Source organism: Phyllobates terribilis, unplaced genomic scaffold (genome assembly GCF_046119375.1).
Source record: "Phyllobates terribilis strain yellow unplaced genomic scaffold, ASM4611937v1 Scaffold_3__8_contigs__length_932513732, whole genome shotgun sequence".
Taxonomy (NCBI): domain Eukaryota; kingdom Metazoa; phylum Chordata; class Amphibia; order Anura; family Dendrobatidae; genus Phyllobates; species Phyllobates terribilis.
The window spans coordinates 32872670-32893666 of record NW_027362763.1 but is presented as its reverse complement, the minus strand read 5'-3'; the positions used below and the strand labels follow the sequence as shown (position 1 = coordinate 32893666).

Below are 20997 nucleotides of genomic sequence, written 5' to 3'. Positions count from 1 at the left end.
ATGAATGCTGGTTATTGATTATTATGGGTACAATGATTACATGAAGATCGTGCTGATAGATAAGATGCCACTAGTGGCGTATAATAAAGAAGGACAACGATGAGGATAACGGGGAAAGTTCTGAGAAGGATACGGAGATAGGATGATGTCGGTGAGGATGGAAGTGAAGGGTCTAAGTGTGGACAACAGGAATTACAACAGATCTCTTATTAATGTGGAGCAGCCTCTGGGATACAAACATATTTAAGGAAAGACAGGACCCCGACCTCTGACTACAGGACACTGAACCCATGGTGAAAGGAATAGGGTGGGGGACGCACATATACGCAGGTTTTGTCATTCATTCCATTGTTTTTTTCAGAAACAGACAAGTAGCCTCCTGAGGATATGCCATAAATGTGCACATTGGGTGAACCCCTTTAATGAGGTTCATTCCGGTAAACATAAGGTTAACGAATGTGATAATGGCTAAAAGATGAATGTGATGGAAAAATGAGACTGGTCACGATATCATGAGATTGATGATGGTGGCAGCACATCAACTCTGTAGCTGAGGATGATGGTAAAGCTGAGATGATGAAGATAACGATGGTAGATCTGTCTTCTTTCTCATCCAGACTGCACCAGGAAAGATCAAATGCATGAAAAACTGAAGGAGAAGTTTGAGGAATCCATTCGTCTGGCTGAGAGGTTCACCAAACAGTACGATGAGTTACTGCAGAAGGTGCACGAGAAGATGCTGAATGCCACTAATGCTTTAGAAGACCTGAGTGGGCAGTTTGGTTGGGTATCCAAGCTCGCCAATCTCACCGACAGCGACAAGAATGGGGTATTCCAAGTATCTACAGTAAGTACAACGCCCCAATGTAACCAAAATGGAGAGCAAGGACTTAAAGTGGTGTGAAAAAGTGTTTGCCCCCTTCCTGATTTCTTATTCTTTTGCATGTTTATCACTTAAACCTTTCAGATCACAAAACAAATGTAAATATCAGACAAAGATAACAGAAGTAAACACAAAATGCAGTTTATTAATGATGGTCTTTATTATTAAGGAAAAAAATATCCAAACCTACAGGGCCCTGTGTGATAAAGTGATTGCCCCCCCCCTACCTTAAAATGAAAATTAACTGTGGTTTATCACATCTTTGGGAAGCTGAGTTCAATTTCCCTAGTCACACATAGACCTGATTACTGCCACACCTGTTCTCAATCAAGAAATCACTTAAATAGGACCTGCCTGACAAAGTGAAGTAGACCAAAAGATTCTCAAAAGCTAGACATCATGCTGCGATCCAAAGAAATTCAGGAACAAATGAGAAACAAAGTAATTGAGATCAATCAGTTTGGAAAAGGTTACAAAGCCATTTCAAAAGACTTGGGACTCAAGCGAACCACAGTGAGAGCCTTTATCCACAAATGGCAAAAAATGGAACAGTGGTGAACCTTCCTAGGAGTGGTCGGCTGACCAAACTTACTCCAAGAGCGCAGCAATGACTCATCGAAGAGGTGACAAAAGACCCCACAACAACATCGAAAGAACTGCAAGCCTTACTTGAGTCAGTTAATGTCAGTGTTTATGACTCCACCATAAGAAAGAGACTGGGCAAAAATGACATGCATGTCAAAGTTCCAAGACGAAGACCACTGCTGAGCAAAAAGAACATAAAGGCTCATCTCAGTTTTACCAGAAAACATCTTGATGATCCCCAAAACTTTTGGGAGAATACTCTGTGGACTGATGAGACAAAAGTTGAACTTTTTGGAAGGTGTATGTCCCATTACATCAGGTGTAGAAGTAACGCAGCATTTCAGAGAAGGAACATCATACCAACAGTAAAATATGGTGGTGGTGGTAGTGTGATGGTCTGGGGCTGTTTTGCTGCTTCAAAACCTGGAAGACTTGCTGTGGTAAATGGAACCATGAATTCTGCTGTCTACCAAAAAAATCCTGAAGGAGAATGTCCGACTATCTGTTTGTGACCTCAAGCTGAAGCTCACTTGGGTTATGCAGCAGAACAATGGTCCAAAACACACAAGCATGTCCACCTCTAAATGGCTTAAGAAAAACAAAATTAAGACTTTGGAGTGGCCTAGTCAAAATCCTGACCTTAATCCGATTGAGATGCTGTGGCATGACCTTAAACAGGTGTTTTATGCTCGGAAACCCTCCAATGTGGCAAAATCACAACAATTCTGCAAAGATGAGTGGACAAAATTCCTCCATAGCATTGTAAAAGACTCATTGCCAGTTATCGCAAACGCTTGATTGCAGTTGTTGCTGCTAAGGGCGGCCCAACCAGTTATTAGGTTTAGGGGGCAATCACTTTTTCACACAGGGCCCTGTAGGTTTGGATTTCTTTTTCCCTTAATAATAAAGCCCTTCATTTATAAACTGCATTTTGTGTTACTTGTGTTATCTTTGTCTAATATTTACATTTGTTTTGTGATCTGAAACATTTAAGTGACAAACATGCAAAAGAATAAGAAATCAGGAAGGGGGCAAACACTTTTTCCCTCCACTTTACATATAGAGGGAGAAACAAACTAAAGCCACAGGTCAAAGTGCATGAAGGAAGGAATATAGACATAATTAAATGTATCGTGGAAAGATTGTAACACAATGTCACCATGGAAGATACAGCAGCTCAGCACTGCGAAATTATAAGTCTGCAGAAAAAATTACTGAACATGGAACCAAATGTATGAGAAATATAACTATATTAAATAGTGTCAGGTATTCCACAGAGACGACACCGGGGAGATCACACAATAGCTCACCATTGCCGTCACTCTGTCAGGATTTTGTCAAGGATCCGCGAGCCCACGGTCCCGACTACTCACTACGTAGGTATCGGCAAGCGACCATTTAGCGTATGGCGTCACACCTCCGGATTCCAAGCCATGGAATATGTGTATACCCCCCCCGTTTTGTCACTGTCAGCTTCACAATAGCCCAATTATTATTTGCTGCCACCACCGGCCAGATTTGAAATATAATACAGGCCTGGTCGGATGCCTGCGTTCTGGTAGCGTATATGACTTCGGGGGAGGTAGTGATTACAGGACAAAAGAAACAGAACTATTACATTTTATGTTTAATCCAAAAGGGAGGCAGTGTTTAGGAAAAATGCCCCATGCAGGATGTCACCCCCCCACTTATAATGCCCCATGCAGGATGTCACCCCCCCATATAATGCCCCATGCAGGATGTCATCCCCCCATATAATGCCCCATGCCTCCATACATTAAAAAAAAAAAAAAATCAAATACTCACCTCACTTCTCACCTGCTGCCACTGCTCTGGACTCCAGCGATGCCGGCGACTTCCCGCTCTGCGCTGTGACGGCTCAGGAGAGAGCGCGGTGTAAAGACTTCATAGCACCCTCTGCCCTAAGACATCACAGTGCAGCAGATGCGGAAGAGACTGGAGCTGCAGCGGAGGCACGGGGAGAGGTAAGTATTGTGCCGGCGCCCAGAGCAAGCGGGGGAGAGCGGGCGCTGACACCGGCACCGCACCGCTCACGGGTCCCATAGCGCACCAGGGTGCCTGATGGCGAGTGTGCCCCCCCCCGCCTGCTCAGAGCCCCGGCACTTGCCCGGGTGCGCCGGTTGCTGACGCCGGCCCTGCTTGTACATAGGGTGCAGTTTGTAGTAGTTACAGTGGCATGAAGATGAAATGATCTCAAAAAGACCTAAAGTTACAGATGACACATTTCCTTAGTACTTTAGTCAAAAATATATATACAGTGCCTTGTGAAAGTATTTGGCCCCCTTGAACTTTTCTACCTTTTGCCACATTTCTGGCTTCAAACATAAAGAAGATATAAAATTCTAATTTTTTTGGGAAGAGTCAACAACAAGTGGGACACAATCGTGAAGTGGATCGAAATTTATTGTATATTTTAAACTTTTTTAACAAATTTAAAACTGAAAAGTGGGGCGTGCAATATTATTCGGCCCCCTTGAGTTGATACTTTGTAGCGCCACCTTTTGCTGTGATTACAGCTGCAAGTAGACTGGGGTATGTCTCTATCAGTTTTGCACATCGAGAGTCTGAAATTCTTGCCCATTCTTCCTTGCAAAACAGCTGGAGCTCAGTGAGGTTGGATGGAGGGTGTTTGTGAACAGCAGTGTTCAGCTCTTTCCACAGACTCTCGATTGGATTCCGTTCTGGACTTTGACTTGGCCATTCTAATACCTGGATACGTTTATTTTTGAACCATTCCATTCTAGATTTTGCTTTATGTTTGGGATCATTGTCCTGTTGGAAGATAAATCTCCATCCCAGTCTCAGGTCTTTTGCAGACTCCAACAGGTTTTCTTCCAGAATGGTCCTGTATTTGGCTCCGTCCATCTTCCCATCAATTTTAACCATCTTCCCTGTCCCTGCTGAAGAAAAGCAGGATCAAACCATGATGCTGCCACCACCATGTTTGACAGTGGGGATGGTGTTTTGAGGGTGAGGAGCTGTGTAGCTTTTATGCCAAACATATTGTTTTGCATTGTGGCCAAAAAGTTCGATTTTGGTTTCATCTGACCAGAGCACCTTATTTCACATGTTTGGTGTGTCTCCCAGGTGGCTCGTGGCAAACTTCAAATGAGACTTTTTATGGATATCTTTGAGAAATAGCTTTCTTCTTGCCACTCTTCCATAAAGGCCATATTTGTGCAGTGTACGACTGATTGTTGTCCTAAGGACAGACTCTCCCACCTCAGCTGTAGATCTCTGCAGTTCAACCAAAGTGATCATGGGCCTTTTGGCTGCATCTCTGATCAGTCTTCTCCTTGTTCGAGATGAAAGTTTAGAGGGACGGCCGGGTCTTGGTAGATTTGCAGTGGTCTGATACTCCTTCCATTTCAATATGATCGCTTGCACAGTGCTCCTTGAGATGTTTAAAACTTGGGAAATCTTTTTGTATCCAAATCCGGCTTTAAACTTCGCCACAACAGTATCTCGGACCTGCCTGGTGTGTTCCTTGGTCTTCATGATGCTCTCTGCACTTGAAACAGAACCCTGAGACTATCACAGTGTAAGGGGGAAGACCGGGGTGTAAGTACATTCAGAGCAAGGGATCCAGAACTGCCGGGGCCGTGCCTCTGGTTGCAGGGGGGTGACAGACTGCCAGCACAGGAGTCAGGTGACTGGGAAGCTGGGGGTGTGTCCAGAGTGAGAGCTGGGAGGTTAGGTGACCGAGAGACTGGTGGTGTGGGTAGAGAGAGGAAGAGATGAGGACGTTTGCGCGGGAAAGCGGAGCTGGGTCCTGCTGAGCAGAGCAGTGTGAGAGGGTCCAGGCTCCTTGCTCCAGGACTGGGAGCAAGAGCCGAGTGCAGTGGATCGGAGGAGTCAAGCCAACTAGAGAAGAGACGCAGGGTCGGTGGAGCCGGGCACGTGAGGTGCCGTGTTATGGACTAGGGGCTCAGCGGGTAAAACCAGAGACCGCCCGCTGCCGCCAGAAGACCGAGCATTGTTGCTGAAGTAAGCAACACTGGCATCAGCTGGCAACTGCCTTGTGGAGGAAAAGAGTCAGCTAAGTGTAAAAACTGTCGTTTGCAACCGGTACGACTCTGCTATATCCAGTTAAACTGTGAACTGTCAGTTAAAGACTTTTACCTGCTACTTCCCTTGTTTTTTCCCATATTTTCCCCTGATACTCCCTGCGTGGAGATAGACCCTGTTATCATAAACCTCCCCTGTTTATTAACCCTGTATTGGCTGCTCTGTGTTTCTGTGTCGCTGCATCTAAAGTACCCATGTTACATTTGGCGTAGTCGGCAGGGTTCAGTTGTTAGACACAGACCCTGCAGAGCAGCTCATCCTGGGAGCTCCTAAATCTAGCTTGCCGCTGGGGGCCATGCTCAGCAAGGTGATCTTAAGGGACCAGTTTTTGGCAGGCCTCAGGGATGTGCAGCTGAAGCAGGCCTTGCGGGAGCGCCTGCGAGCCAACCCACGTATGACTTTTCTACAAGTGGGGGCGGAGGCACGTGTGAGAGAGCAGGAGATGGGGGTGACGGCCCTTGCAGGGATGGTCCGGAGTAACGAGGTACCCACCGGGCTAGTGCGAAGGGGGGACGAAGAATCCTAGAATGAATGCGGGCTGAATTGACGGGACTTACACCTCGACAGGTGCAGCAGGTTGAAGAGGTGCTGGAGCGGTACAAGGAAGTCTTTGCTCGCCATGAGGATGATTTTGGTTGCACCGAAGCCATTACCCACGAGATTCCCATGGGGAGCGCTGCCTTGTGCGGGAGAGATACCGGCAGATACCTCCCCAGATGTATAAAGAGGTTATGGAGATGCTAGCCTGTATGTTACAGAATAATGTGATACGGGAGAGTCAGAGTCTGTGGGCAGCCCCGATTGTCCTGGTCCGGAAGAAAGATGGGACCCTGCGGTTCTGTCTGGACTATAGACGACTGAATGCCTGTACAGTACCGGACTCTTACCCACTACCCCGAATCGAAGAGTCCCTGTCGGCCTTAGGGAAGGCAAGATACTTCTCCTCCTTGGATCAGGCCAGTGGGTACTGGCAGGTGCCCGTGGCCGAACATGACCGTGCGAAGACGGCGTTCATATTACCCATGGGACTGTTCGAGTTCAATTGGATGCCCATCGGCCTGACTAACGCCCCTGGGACGTTCCAGCGTCTGATGGAGAGGTGCCTGGGCGATTTAAACTTCGAGGCGACACTGATTTACCTTGACGACATAATTGTCTATGCCGCCACCTTCGAGGAGCACCTCCAGCGACTGGAGCAAGTACTGAGTCGCCTACAGAGTCATGGCCTAAAGGTAAAGCCCCAGAAGTGCCACCTGTTCAGCAAACAGATCGAATATTTTGGTCATACTGTGTCCGGTGAAGGAGTCAGGCCCACCCAGGAAAAGTGGCCGCCGTACAGGAGTGGCCTACCCCTTAGACAGTGAAGGATGTTCGGGCATTCCTGAGACTTGCCGGGTACTACCGAAGATTCGTGAAGAACTTCACCCGCATAGCCAACCCATTGCTGGAGCTACTTAAGGGAGTGCCGACGGGCTCCAAGAATCAGGCGATTCGGTGGGGAAGCAGCCAGGAAGAGGCCTTCCGTGCCCTAAAAATGGCCCTGACCGAGGCCCCAATACTTGCCTATGCGGATTTCTATCAACCCTTCATACTCCACACTGATGGGAGCCTACATGGTCTGGGAGCCGTGTTATCCCAAGTACAGGAGGGGAAAAAGCGTGTGATTGCCTACGCCAGCCGCTCCTTCACGACTCCGAGAGGAACCCGGATAATTATAGCTCTTTCAAATTAGAGTTGCTGGCTCTGGTTTGGGCAATAACCGAGAAGTTTGCAGAGTATTTGTCCGGGTCCGAAGTACTGGTGAGAACAGGTAACAACCCGCTGGCCCACCTGGAGAATGCGAAATTGGGCGCCCTGGAGCAGCAGTGGGTGGCCCGCATTGCCAGGTACCGGTATAAGATAGCCCACTGGCCTAAGGCAGAGAATACTCACGCCGACGCTCTCTCCAGAGTGACATATGAACGGCCTGATCATGACAAAGATGAAGATTTGGAGGCGGATGAGACCCCTAGCTTCTGAAGTTTCATGGGACCGCTGGCCGCGGCGCAGGGACAGATCGGAGAGACGTTGGAAGAACAAGTGCTAGGGCGGCCAAGAGATGACTGGATCCGACTTCAGCAGACTAACAGAGAAGTTGCTCAATTACGTCAATGGGTGGCTTTGCGGCATGTCCCCAGTCGAGAAGAAAGGAGTACCCTGTCCCCGGGAGCACTAACGATGCTGGGACAATGGGAGAGACTGTGTTTGCGAGACGGGCTGCTGTACCGATGGGTGCAGCTACTGCGAGAGTTCGGGACCACCTGGCAAGTGGTGATCCAGAGAAGTTGGTCAGAGTAGTGGCTAAGGAGGCTCATGAACGAGGGGCTCACGTCGGACCAGAGAAGACGTTTCAGTGGTTGCAGAGGCTGGTGTATCATCCCCGACTGCGAGCAACAATAGAAGACACCTGTCGAAGATGTCGGAGCTGTGAGCTGGTTAAGCCCCCGGAGCAGCGGGTCCCCATACAAACTATTGTGACTTCTGCCCCCTTGGAGGTGCTGATGATCAACTATTTGACTGTTGGACCGGCGCATCTCAGGTATGAACATTGCCTGGTGATGACAAACCATTTCACAAAGTTTGCGGTAGTGACGCCGACCAGAGACCAGACCGCCGAGTCCGCTGCGCAGGCCATCTGTCGAGACTTCATTCAGGTGTACGGCTGCCCAAAGAGGATCCATTCTGATCAAGGCGCCTGCTTCCAAGGCCGGGAGATGGAAGAGCTGCACAGGTTGTACAAGATTGAGAAGTCATGGACTACTCCTTACCACCCTCAAGGAAATGGGGCCTGTGAATGCTTTAATCTGACACTGATCCAAATGCTCTGCACGTTGGAGGAAGATCTAAATGTACGGTGGCCTGAATTTGTGGACGAGCTGGTGTGGGTCTACAACAACTGAGTGAATAGTACGACGGGGTTCACTCCTTATACCTTGCTGTTCGGGCGAAAGGGGCGAGAGATTACCGAGTTAGAGCTGGACCCCACGGAGGACTACCCACGGACGGGGGTGTCTTCCTGGGTCCGGGAACATCGGCATCAACTGCAGACCCTCCGACGGTTGGTACAACAAAAGTTTCAGGAGCTCAATCATCATGAGACATTGCCTCTTCGAGGGACAGCTCTGAGGCCCGGGGAGCGGGTGTTGGTTCAGGACAGGCGGCCCTGGGGCAAATTGAGTAGGCGATGGGAACGGACCCCGCACCGAGTGAAGTACAGGATTGGTGCTGGAGGACCTGTGTATGAAGTTCAACCCGAGGGGGCTGAAGGAGCCCCTACCGGAGTGGTGCATCGTAGTATGCTGCGACCCTGTCTGTCTAAAGATGACGAGAATGGAGAAGAATCACCTGCTTCTAGAGAGGGTCCTGTCACGGTTGCCCCAAGCCACGATGTGGACGAAGAAGAGTTGTTGATTCTACCTCCGAGCCCCAGCACTCGATTACCTGCAGTCCCCAGTGCAGGCGGCGAGGGAACAACATCAGTTGAAGCCACCGGGCAGGCGGAGATTGGAAATCTGAGTGACCCTGCACCCTCCATCGGTCAGACTGAGTTACGCCGGTCAGAACGGACAACAGCAGGAGTGCCTCCTCACTGTTACGAACAAGATCAATTCATATGGTACCGTATCATCCAGGAAGTCCAAGAATGTGAACGTTTGATGAAGGAACTCTCACCCGTGGAATGGCGAGTTAAAGGAGAGCAGGAGTGTAAGGGGGAAGACCGGGGTGTAAGTACTTTCAGAGCAAGGGATCCGGAACTGCCGGGGTCGTGCCTCTGGTTGCAGGGGGGTGACAGACTGCGAGCACAGGAGTCAGGTGACTGGGAAGCTGGGTGTGTGTCCAGAGTGAGAGCTGGGAGGTCAGGTGACCGAGAGACTGGTGGTGTGGGTAGAGAGAGGAAGAGACGAGGACGTTTGCACGGGAAAGCGGAGCTGGGTCCTGCTGAGCAGAGCAGTGTGAGAGGGTCCAGGCTCCTGGCTCCAGGACTGGGAGCAAGAGCCGAGTGCAGTGGACCGGAGGAGTCAAGCCGACTAGAGAAGAGACTCAGGGTCGGTGGAGCCGGGCATGTGAGGTGCCATGTTATGGACTAGGGGCTCACCGGGTAAAACCGGTGACCGCCTGCTGCCGCCAGAAGACGGAGCATTGTTTGGACGGGGAAGGCTGAAGTAAGCAACACTGGCATCAGCTGGCAACTGCCTTGTGGAGGAAAAGAGTCAGCTAAGTGTAAAAACTGTCGTTTACAACCGGTTCGACTCTGCTATATCCAGTTAAACTGTGAACTGTCAGTTAAAGACTTTTACCTGCTACTTCCCTTGTTTTTTCCCATATTTTCCCCTGATACTCCCTGCATGGAGATTGACCCTGTTATTATAAACTTCCCCTGTTTATTAACCCTGTATTGGCTGCTCTGTGTTTCTGTGTCGCTGCATCTAAAGTACCCGTGTTACAACAGAGCAAGTGCATTTATACGGAGACTTGATTACACACAGGTGGATTCTATGTATCATTACCGGTCATTTAGGACAACATTGGATCCTTCAGAGATCCTCACTGAACTTCTGGAGTGAGTTTGCTGCACTGACAGTAAAGGGGCTGAATAATATTGCACGCCCCACTTTTCAGTTTTTAATTTGTTAAAAAAGTTTAAAATATCCAATAAATTTCGTTCCACTTCACGATTGTGTCCCACTTGTTGTTGATTCTTCCCCCAAAAAATTAAAATTTTATATCTTTATGTTTGAAGCCAGAAATGTGGCAAAAGGTAGAAAAGTTCAAGGGTTGCCAAATACTTTCCCAAGGCACTGTATATAGGGTTCATATCTACATAATTTTCTGTTCTTTTTCTCTTCCAGGCATACTCCAGTAGTGCAGGGGAGCCATCTGAGACCACTGTAACAGTGAATCTTTTTGATTCGGAGCCTTTTACCTTCACCGTACCGGGAAATATCCGTATAGAGGATCCAAACTTTGCGGAGCTTGTAGCTGAGGAGGCTTTAAAGAGATTCAAGAAAGAAATCATGTGAGGTTTATTTCATGATTTCCGATTTAATAAAATGTAATAAACGTCTTTCTATATAGAATATTGTCCGCTTTGCATTAGAATGGGGGTGTTTTCTTACCCGGAGACTTGTTCGCTACTATTTTTTAAATTTTTTTTTAAAAAAGCCACAAAATGAACATCCGGGAGAGATAAGTAGTTATTCAACTTTCTTTTGGAATTGGAGTGAGAGATTTTTGATGGGATTTATATGGAGGTGGATTTGACCTTTCTATAATCCGCTGACATCTGCTCGTTCCGTTGTTTCTCCCGCAGCGAGGCCGCCTGATCGGATGCAGTGAGGCCATAGCGACTGCTGAAGCCTTCACCTTCTACTTCCCGGTAGAGCTCAGCCTTCACCACTTCTGCTCCAGATCCCGGACGCTCATCTCTAACTCTCCCTGTACAGCACTATTACCGTTTACTACCGTTATACTACTGGTTCTAACATTTGCTGCTTTTTTTTCTGTAGGGACCAAAAATGTAAAAAAATAAAAATAAAATAAAAGACCTTTAACATTGGTGGTGTCTTGTGTCATCTATTGTCTTCATTAATAATGTGCACACGGTATATATCAGTATTATTTTAATGGACTCTATGGCATCATAAAGTCATAGGGCTTTGAAGAAAAACACCTAAATCAAATAGGCCTTGTGTTTCTGTGAAAATGGAAAATGGAATGAAAATTAAAACTGTTTATCCCCAATAACAATGGCTATAATACTAGCATACAGTGCCCACATATAACTGGCATATAACACCTGCCAAATTATGCTGTATGGATACGTAATGCTGCCATATGGTGCCTAAAGAATACAACCGTACCATCCCCACGTGTTGTGTACCATGTAGCAGCTGCATAATATCACCATATAGTCAATATACTGTATAATACTGCCATGTTTTAACTACTAAATTGTGCCATAGTGAACATATAATGCCGCTATAACGTGCCTAAATAAAACAACCATACAATTGTCACGTGTTGTGTAACTTATAGCAGCTACATAGAATGACCATACAGCGAAAATATCATTCTGCCATATTTTAACTATCAAGTTGTAACGTAGTGAATACATAACGCTGCCATATAGTGTCTAAATAATACAACCATACAATTCCCACATACTGTGTACCATATAGCAGCAGCATAATATCACCAAATGGTGAATATATAATACTGCCTTGGGTTACCGGTAACTATTAAATTGTACCATAGTGAATATATAATGCTGCTATATAGTGTCTTAATAATACAACCGTACAATTCTCATATATTGTTTGCCATGTATCAGCTACATAATACTATCATACAGTGAAAATATAATGCTGCCATATTTTAACTGTTAAATGGTATCATAGTGAACATATAATGCTGCCATATAGTGCCTAAATGATACAACCGCACAATTCTCACATACTGTATACCATGTAGCAGCTACATGATATCACCATACAGTGCCTATATAATACTGCCATATTTTACCTATCAAATTGCACTGTAGTGAATACATAATGCTGCTATATAGTGTTTTAATAATACAACCGTACAATTTTCACATATTGTTTACCATGTATCAACTACATAATACTATCATACAGTGAAAATATAACACTGAAGTAATCCCCAAGAAAATATGTATCAAATGGTGAATTTATAATGCTGCCATATAGTGCCAAAATAATACCAAAATAAAGTTAAATTTCAACATTATTACTGTATAGCAGCAAATAATATAACAATAGTGTGAATATACAGTATAATGGCGCAATAGAAATCTACTGAAGATTGGACTGTACAGCAAATAATAATGCTGCCATATAGTGCTTAAATAATATGACCATACAGTACGTTTCCCACATACTTTTACTGTACAGAAGCTACATACTATTATCATGACATAAATATATAATACTGCCTAAACCCCAAGAAAAATGTATCAAACAGTAAATCCATAATACAGGTGCATCTCACTACATTAGAATATCAGCAAAAAGTTAATTTATTTCAGTTCTTCAATACAAAAAGTGAAACTCCTATATTATATAGAGTCATTACACACAGAGTGATCTATTATATAGAGTCATTACACACAGAGTGATCTATTATATAGAGTCATTACACACAGAGGGATCTATTATATAGAGTCATTACACACAGAACGATCTATTATATAGAGTCATTACACACAGAGGGATCTATTATATAGAGTCATTACACACAGAGGGATCTATTATATAGAGTCATTACACACAGAGTGATCTATCATATAGAGTCATTACACACAGAGTGATCTATTATATAGAGTCATTACACACAGAGGGATCTATTATATAGAGTCATTACACACAGAGTGATCTATTATATAGAGTCATTACACACAGAGTGATCTATTATATAGAGTCATTACACACAGAGGGATCTATTATATAGAGTCATTACACACAGAGGGATCTATTATATAGTCATTACACACAGAGGGATCAATTATATAGAGTCATTACACACAGAGCATCTATTATATAGAGTCATTACACAGAGGGATCTATTATATAGAGTCATTACACACAGAGGGATCAATTATATAGAGTCATTACACACAGAGCGATCTATTATATAGAGTCATTACACACAGAGGGATCAATTATATAGAGTCATTACACACAGAGCGATCTATTCTATAGAGTCATTACACAGAGGGATCTATTATATAGAGTCATTACACACAGAGGGATCTATTATATAGAGTCATTACACACAGAGTGATCTATTATATAGAGTCATTACACACAGAGGGATCTATTATATAGTCATTACACACAGAGGGATCTATTATATAGAGTCATTACACAGAGGGATCTATTATATAGAGTCATTACACACAGAGGGATCTATTATATAGAGTCATTACACACAGAGGGATCTATTATATAGAGTCATTACACACAGAGGCATCTATTATATAGAGTCATTACACACAGAGGGATCTATTATATAGTCATTACACACAGAGGGATCTATTATATAGAGTCATTACACAGAGGGATCTATTATATAGAGTCATTACACACAGAGGGATCTATTATATAGAGTCATTACACACAGAGGGATCTATTATATAGAGTCATTACACACAGAGGCATCTATTATATAGAGTCATTACACACAGAGGGATCTATTATATAGAGTCATTACACACAGAGGTATCTATTATATAGAGTCATTACACACAGAGGCATCTATTGTATAGAGTCATTACACACAGAGGGATCTATTATATAGAGTCATTACACACAGAGGGATCTATTATATAGAGTCATTACACACAGAGGGATCTATTATATAGAGTCATTACACACAGAGGGATCTATTATATAGAGTCATTACACACAGAGCGATCTATTATATAGAGTCATTACACGCAGAGGGATCTATTCTATAGAGTCATTACACACAGAGGGATCTATTATATAGAGTCATTACACACAGAGGGATCTATTATATAGCGTCATTACACACAGAGGGATCTATTATATAGAGTCATTACACACAGAGGGATAAATTATATAGAGTCATTACACACAGAGCGATCTATTCTATAGAGTCATTACACACATAGGGATCTATTCTATAGAGTCATTACACACAGAGGGATCTATTATACAGAGTCATTACACACAGAGGGATCTATTATACAGAGTCATTACACACAGAGGGATCTATTATATAGAGTCATTACACACAGAGGGATCTATTATATAGCGTCATTACACACAGAGGGATCTATTATATAGGGTCATTACACACATAGGGAAGTATTATATAGAGTCATTACACACAGAGGGATCTATTATATAGAGTCATTACACACAGAGGGATCTATTATATAGAGTCATTACACACAGAGGGATCTATTATATAGAGTCATTACACACAGAGGGATCTATTATATAGATTCATTACACACAAAACGATCTATTATATTGAGTCATTACACACAGAGGGATCTATTATATAGAGTCATTACACACAGAGGGATCTATTATATAGAGTCATTACACACAGAGGGATCTATTATATAGAGTCATTACACGCAGAGGGATCTATTATATAGAGTCATTACACACAGAGGGATCTATTATATAGAGTCATTACACGCAGAGGGATCTATTATATAGAATCATTACACACAGGGATCTATTATATAGAGTCATTACACACCGAGCGATCTATTATATAGAGTCATTACACACAGAGGGATCTATTATATAGAGTCATTACACACAGAGGGATCTATTATATAGAGTCATTACACACAGAGTGATCTATTATATAGAGTCATTACACACAGAGGGATCTATTATATAGAGTCATTACACACAGAGGGATCTATTATATAGAGTCATTACACACAGAGTGATCTATTATATAGAGTCATTACACACAGAGGGAAGTATTATATAGAGTCATTACACACAGAGGGATATATTATATAGAGTCATTACACACAGAGGGATCTATTATATAGAGTCATTACACACAGAGGGATCTATTATATAGAGTCATTACACACAGAGGGATCTATTATATAGAGTCATTACACACAGAGGGATCTATTATATAGAATCATTACACACAAAGCGATCTATTATATTGAGTCATTACACACAGAGGGATCTATTATATAGAGTCATTACACACAGAGGGATCTATTATATAGAGTCATTACACACAGAGGGATCTATTATATAGAGTCACTACACGCAGAGGGATCTATTATATAGAGTCATTACACACAGAGGGATCTATTATATAGAGTCATTACCCGCAGAGGGATTTATTATATAGAGTCATTACACACAGGGATCTATTATATAGAGTCATTACACACAGAGCGATCTATTATATAGAGTCATTACACACAGAGGGATCTATTATATAGAGTCATTACACACAGAGGGATCTATTATATAGAGTCATTACACACAGAGGGATCTATTATATAGAGTCATTACACACAGAGGGATCTATTATATAGAGTCATTACACACAGAGGGATCTATTATATAGAATCATTACACACAGAGGGATCTATTATATAGAGTCATTACACACAGAGGGATCTATTATATAAAGTCATTACACACAGAGGGATCTATTATATAGAGTGATTACACACAGAGGGATCTATTATATAGAGTCATTACACACAGAGGGATCTGTTATATAGAGTCATTACACACAGAGGGATCTATTATATAAAGTCATTACACACAGAGGGATCTATTATATAGAGTCATTACACACAGAGGGATCTATTATATAGAGTCATTACACACAGAGGGATCTGTTATATAGAGTCATTACACACAGAGGGATCTATTATATAGAGTCATTACACACAGAGGGATCTATTATATAGAGTGATCACACACAGAGGGATCTATTATATAGAGTCATTAGACACAGAGGGATCTATTATATAGAGTCATTATACACAGGGATCTATTATATAGAGTCATTACACACAGAGGGATCTATTATATAGAGTCATTACACACAGAGGGATCTATTATATAGAGTCATTACACACAGAGCAATCTATTATATAGAGTCATTACACACAGACGGATCTATTCTATAGAGTCATTGCACACAGAGGGATCTATTATATAGCGTCATAACACAGAGAGGGATCTATTATATAGAGTCATTACACAGAGTGATCTATTATATAGAGTCATTACACACAGAGGGATCTATTATATAGAGTCATTACACACAGAGGGATCTATTATATAGAGTCATTATACACAGAGGGATCTATTATATAGAGTCATAACACACAGAGGGATCTATTATATAGACTCATTACACACAGAGGGATCTATTATATAGAGTCATTACACACAGAGGGATCTATTATATAGAGTCATTACACACAGAGGGATCTATTATTTAGAGTCATTACACACAGAGGGATCTATTATATAGAGTTATTACACGCAGACGGATCTATTATATAGAGTAATTACACACAGAGGGATCTATTATATAGAGTAATTACACACAGAGGGATCTATTCTATAGAGTCATTACACACAGAGGGATCTATTATATAGAGTCATTACACACAGAGGGATCTATTATATAGAGTCATTACACACAGAGGGATCTATTATATAGAGTCATTACACAGAGAGGGATCTATTATATAGAGTCATTACACAGAGAGGGATCTATTATATAGAGTCATTACACACAGAGGGATCTATTATATAGAGTCATTACACACAGAGGGATCTATTATATAGAGTCATTACACAGAGAGGGATCTATTATATAGAGTCATTACACAGAGAGGGATCTATTATATAGAGTCATTACACAAAGAGGGATCTATTATATAGAGTCATTACACACAGAGGGATCTATTATATAGAGTCATTACACAGAGAGGGATCTATTATATAGAGTCATTACACAGAGAGGGATCTATTATATAGAGTCATTACACAAAGAGGGATCTATTATATAGAATCATTACACACAGAGCGATCTATTATATAGAGTCATTACACACAGAGGGATCTATTATATAGAGTTATTACACAGAGAGGGATCTATTATATAGAGTCATTACACACAGAGGGATCTATTATATAGAGTCATTACACAGAGAGGGATCTATTATATAGAGTCATTACACAGAGAGTGATCTATTATATAGAATCATTACACACAGAGCGATCTATTATATAGAGTCATTACACACAGAGGGATCTATTATATAGAGTCATTACACGCAGAGGGATCGATTATATAGAGTCGTTACACACAGAGGGATCTATTATATAGAGTCATTACACAGAGAGGGATCTATTATATAAAGTCATTACACACAGAGGGATCTATTATATAGAATCATTACACACAGAGGGATCTATTATATAGAGTCATTACACACAGAGGGATCTTTATATAGAGTCATTACACACAGAGGGATCTATTATATAGAGTCATTACACACAGAGGGATCTATTATATAGAGTCATTACACGCAGAGGGATCTATTATATATAGTAATTACACACAGGGATCTATTATATAGAGTAATTACACACAGAGGGATCTATTATATAGAGCCATTACACGCAGAGGGATCTATTATATGGAGTCGTTACACACAGAGGGATCTATTATACAGAGTCATTACACACAGAGGGATATATTATATAGAGTCATTACACACAGAGCGATCTATTATATAGAGTCATTACACACAGAGGGATCTATTATAGAGAGTCATTACACACAGAGGGATCTATTATATAGAGTCATTACACACAGAGGGATCTATTATAGAGAGTCATTACACACAGAGGGATCTATTATATAGAGTCATTACACACAGAGGGATCTATTATATAGAATCATTACACACCGAGGGATCTATTATATAGAGTCATTACACACAGAGGGATCTATTATATAGAGTCATTACACACAGAGGGATCTATTATATAGAGTCATTACACACAGAGGGATCTATTATATAGAGTCATTACACACAGAGGGATCTATTATATAGAGTCATTATACACAGGGATATATTATATAGAGTCATAACATACAGAGGGATCTATTATATAGAGTCATTACACACAGAGCGATCTATTATATAGAGTCATTACACACAGAGGGATCTATTATATAGAGTCATTACACGCAGAGGGATCTATTATATAGAGTCATTACACACAGAGCGCTCTATTATATAGAGTCATTACACACAGAGGGATCTATTATATAGAGTCATTACACACAGAGGGATCTATTATATAGAGTCATTACGCACAGAGTGATCTATTATATAGAGTCATTACACACAGAGCGATCTATTATATAGAGTCATTACACACAGAGCGATCTATTATATAGAGTCATTACACACAGAGTGATCTATTATATAGAGTCATTACACGCAGAGATCTATTATATAGAGTCATTACACGCAGAGGGATCTATTATTTAGAGTCATTACACACAGAGGGATCTATTATATAGAGTCATTACACACAGAGGGATCTATTATATAGAGTCATTACACACAGAGCGATCTATTATATAGAGTCATTACACACAGAGTGATCTATTATATAAAGTAATTACACACAGAGCGATCTATTATATAGAGTCATTACATGAAGAGATCTATTATATAGAGTCATTACACACAGAGCGACTTATTATATAGAGTCATTACACACAGAGGGATCTATTATATAGAGCCATTACACACAGAGGGATCTATTATATAGAGTCATTACACGCAGAGGGATCTATTATATAGAGTCATTACACACAGAGGGATCTATTATATAGAGTCATTACACACAGAGGGATCTATTATATAGAGTCATTACACACAGAGGGATCAATTATATAGAGTCATTACACACAGAGCAATCTGTTATATAGAGTTATTACACACAGAGGGATCTATTCTATAGAGTCATTACACACAGAGGGATCTATTATATAGAGTCATTACACAGAGAGGGATCTATTATATAGAGTAATTACTCACAGTGATCAATTATATAGAGTCATTACACACAGAGGGATCTATTATATAGAGTCATTACACACAGAGGGATCTATTATATAGAGTCATTACACACAGAGGGATCTATTATATAGAGTCATTACACACTGAGGGATCTATTATATAGAGTCATTACACACAGAGGGATCTATTATATAGAGTCATTACACGCAGACGGATCTATTATATAGAGACATTACACACAGAGCGATCTATTATATAGAGTCATTACACGCAGACAGATCTATTATATAGAGACATTACACACAGAGCGATCTATTATATAGAGTGATTACACACAGAGGGATCTATTCTATAGAGTCATTATACACAGAGGGATCTATTATATAGAGTCATTACACGCAGAGGGATATATTATATAGAGTCGATACACACAGAGGGATCTATTATATAGAGTCATTACACACAGAGGGATCTATTATATAGAGTCATTACACAGAGAGTGATCTATTATATAGAGTCATTACACACAGAGGGATCTATTATATAGAGTCATTACACGCAGAGGGATCTATTATATAGAGTCATTACACACAGAGGGATATATTATATAGAGTCATTAGACACAGAGGGATCTATTATATAGAGTCATTATACACAGGGATCTATTATATATAGTCATTACACACAGAGGGATCTATTATATAGAGTCATTACACACAGAGCAATCTATTATATAGAGTCATTACACACAGACGGATCTATTCTATAGAGTCATTGCACACAGAGGGATCTATTATATAGCGTCATAACACAGAGAGGGATCTATTATATAGAGTCATTACACAGAGTGATCTATTATATAGAGTCATTACACACAGAGGGATCTATTATATAGAGTCATTACACACAGAGGGATCTATTATATAGAGTCATTACACACAGAGGGATCTATTATATAGAGTCATAACACACAGAGGGATCTATTATATAGAGTCATTACACACAGAGGGATCTATTATATAGAGTCATTACACACAGAGGGATCTATTATATAGAGTCATTACACACAGAGGGATCTATTATTTAGAGTCATTACACACAGAGGGATCTATTATATAGAGTTATTACACGCAGACGGATCTATTATATAGAGTAATTACACACAGAGGGATCTATTATATAGAGTAATTACACACAGAGGGATCTATTATATAGAGTCATTACACACAGAGGGATCTATTATATAGAGTCATTACACACAGAGGGATCTATTATATAGAGTCATTACACACAGAGGGATCTATTATATAGAGTCATTACACAGAGAGGGATCTATTATATAGAGTCATTACACAGAGAGGGATCTATTATATAGAGTCATTACACACAGAGGGATCTATTATATAGAGTCATTACACACAGAGGGATCTATTATATAGAGTCATTACACAGAGAGGGATCTATTATATAGAGTCATTACACAGAGAGGGATCTATTATATAGAGTCATTACACAAAGAGGGATCTATTATATAGAGTCATTACACACAGAGGGATCTATTATATAGAGTCATTACACAGAGAGGGATCTATTATATAGAGTCATTACACAGAGAGGGATCTATTATATAGAGTCATTACACAAAGAGGGATCTATTATATAGAATCATTACACACAGAGCGATCTATTATATAGAGTCATTACACACAGAGGGATCTATTATATAGAGTTATTACACAGAGAGGGATCTATTATATAGAGTCATTACACACAGAGGGATCTATTATATAGA

At 41.5% G+C, this 20997-nt stretch overlaps 1 protein-coding gene across 1 annotated transcript in view; it reads left to right on the top strand.

Annotated features, from left to right (window-relative positions):
- CLU (clusterin) overlaps positions 1-11153 on the top strand; it is a 240874-nt gene extending 229721 nt beyond the window's left edge. Inside the window, exons 7-9 of the mRNA XM_073672904.1 lie at positions 618-847; positions 10447-10613; positions 10908-11153. Coding sequence (XP_073529005.1) covers positions 618-847; positions 10447-10613; positions 10908-10920 — 410 coding nt within the window. The 3' untranslated portion in view covers positions 10921-11153. The remainder of the gene's footprint in view (positions 1-617; positions 848-10446; positions 10614-10907) is intronic.
- Positions 11154-20997: the final 9844 nt, after the last annotated feature.